Here is a 2764-nt window from a genome sequence, read left to right on the forward strand (position 1 = left end):
CTTCCATGGAGCCTCCCATGAAGGAGGCTCCACGGGAAGGTTGGCTCCACGTCTGCATCCCTTCTGGGTCAGAAGACACCTACTGGGCTGCCTCAGGGCCCCTGGGACCCTGGGATCCCCCCAGTCATCTCCACTCTGCCCCCCCACCCCAATCTCGGGTACATCCTCAGGGTTGTCCCCTCCCAGGAGTCCTGCAGGGGCCTCCTCTTTCAGCTCCTGCCCTTAAAAGGGGGTGATCATCCATCTATCCCCACCCCCTCCCTGGGATGCCCTGGAAATCTCCCCATCAGCACCAGACACAGCATCCTTGTTCATTTCCAATCCCTTCTTCCCAGCTTGGAAGCTGCTAACCAGTCTCCCAGGCCAGGAAAATCCACACAGGTAGGCCTACTCCTAGATCTTTTCAGACTCCCACCTAGATGGCAGCTTTGGACCTTAAGAGCCAAATAGTATGTTAATTTATTCTGTCGTTCCTCCATGATGCTCCGCCTTGGAGTCATGCTGAGTCAAGGTCTCCCTCCCCAGTGGAGAAGGATCACATGTTAAAGCAGAATTTGGGGAGGAGACTGAACAACAGCTCCCACTTCCCATGTCATCTCATCCCCACGGCCTTGCTGTCACCCCAGGGCTTCTCCCTGTTCACCCCTGAAGCTGCCCTCCTCCGGGTGGGGCTGTGTCCCCTCAGACGGCAGCTCCCTCTAGTGATGCTGCAGGGAGGGCAGGCTGGGACATGTGTATCTTCAGGTTGCTGTAGAAGAAGCCCATGGCCCTGAAGGGATGTCCTGGGTCCCAGAGACCTGAGATTTGGTCCTGGGCTCCCACCCTCAGGCCCTGCTGACATGTGGGCTGTAGGGCAAAGTGCTCAAACCCACAATGTTGGCATTTTCATGTGGGGTCCCACTTCCTAGTCGTGCCACCTTATGTAAGGCACTTGATTGCTCCAGCCTTGGTTTTATCATCTGTAAAATGAGGTTAGCAGTACAATCCACAGTCCCTTTCCTGAAATACTTAGAGTCAGAATAAAGATAAGGCCTAGAATTGAGAATTTTTCAGCCCCAGACAAGCAACCTGGTACACATCTACTCTATATGATGTAACACCAAAAGCTGTTTGTAATCAAATACATTAATATTTTTGCAACTTCACTTTTGAACTTTCACACTAAGTGAAATAAAGACCACTAATTATCTCATGTCTTTTTAGGTCAAATTCTGTTACCAAATGAATTGTTTTTATGCTTTCCAATTTTCAGAGCCTTAAAGGTTTGGGATGTCAGATAAGGGCCATCCTACTCTGTGTTCCTGTAGATAATGACCCAGTGCAAAGGACAAAAATATGTTCATGGTTTGAGGCCAGACCCAACCTAGCTGTAAGATAAGACAAGTCTCCTAACAAGGCCAAGGGTGATGGGTGGGGAGAACCATTCTGGAGCGGCTGTGCTGTTACCCGAGTGTCTGAGCCATTGGTTCCAACTCCACAGATCCTGAGCCTCAGCCGTCACAGGGCCCTGAGCCTTTTCCAGATGTCTGACTTAATCTGCCTCTGAAGCTGGATCTTTCTCCAGTGACCACTCTCATACTAGCGAAGGTGACCTGCATGAACATCGCAAACTCCACGTAATCGTCCTGAGGCCTGGACTTCTGGGCCATCATGGGCTACTTCCTCCGAACACTGCAGCTGCTCTCCACCTGCGTGGCCATCTCACTAGTGGGCAGCCTGGACAGCTGGACGGTGCCCACAAGTACCTGGTCCTTTGTTATCTTGTGCTTCTGCTGCCTGATGACCCTCATCATCCTCATAATCGAATCACTGGCACTACAGTACCGCTTCTCCTTCTCTTGGGGGGACTTTCTCCTCTGCCATGCCTGCTACCTCGCCCTCTTCTGCCTCTTGGTCTCCATCATTTACCCCACTACCTATGTCCAGTTTTTGCCTTGCAACCCCTCCCGGGACCGCGCCATCGCTGCTACTGCATTCTGCTTCATTTCTACTGTGGCTTATGCCACCGAAGCAATCTGGATCTTGGGCTGGCCCCGGACAGGTGATTTCACTGGCTATATAGGCAGCTTGCCATTCCTCCTCAAGATGCTAGAGACACTGGTGGCCTGTGTCATCTTACCCTTCATCAGCAATCCCTACCTGTACATGGACCATCCATTGCTGGTGTCGTGCGTGGCTGTGTACTCCATCTGCTTCATCCTGGGGATCGTGACCATCCTGTTGAACCTGGCTAACTATGAGAACTGGCTGCCAGTCTCCTCCTCCATGTTCCATCTGGTGCTGAGCCTGCTGTCTGTCCTTCTCTACATTGGTGCTCTGGTCCTCTGGCCACTCTACCAATTTGATGAAAAGTTTGGTGGGCAGCCCGAGAGGTCCAGGGATGTGAGCTGTCAACATAGACTTACCAACTATGTATGCGTCTGGGACCAGCGACTGGCCGTGGCCATCCTGACAGCCATCAACCTGCTGATTTACGTGGCCGACCTGGTGTACTGGGCCCACCATGTTTCTGTAGGGACTGAGGACCAGCCCGGGGACTCCTGATCACCTCTGCTCACAGGAGGTATCTTTACCAAGCTCTGACATCCTCTTCCTGGCTCCCTCTCTCCCTCCTCACACCCTCCCTCATTCATCTTGCTCTCCTTTCTATTTCCTTCCCTTCTGCTCTGTTTTGTCTCCTTCCTGTTTTGTGTGGTTGCCCACACCTTGTTTTGTCTCTTTCTCATTTTTTCTGTATTTTCTACTCTTTGGCCCTTTTCTGGTC

General features: G+C 51.9%; 1 protein-coding gene across 1 annotated transcript; it reads left to right on the forward strand.

The window, feature by feature from the left end:
* The first annotated feature begins 1650 nt into the window (after window positions 1-1650).
* On the forward strand, window positions 1651-2544 carry LOC104989440 (myeloid-associated differentiation marker-like). The gene has a single exon (XM_010841120.1). It carries the CDS (start codon window positions 1651-1653, stop codon window positions 2542-2544), a length of 894 nt encoding a protein of 297 aa, XP_010839422.1.
* Window positions 2545-2764: the final 220 nt, after the last annotated feature.

Source organism: Bison bison, unplaced genomic scaffold (genome assembly GCF_000754665.1).
Source record: "Bison bison bison isolate TAMUID 2011002044 unplaced genomic scaffold, Bison_UMD1.0 scf7180017864155, whole genome shotgun sequence".
Classification (NCBI taxonomy): Eukaryota; Metazoa; Chordata; class Mammalia; order Artiodactyla; family Bovidae; genus Bison; species Bison bison.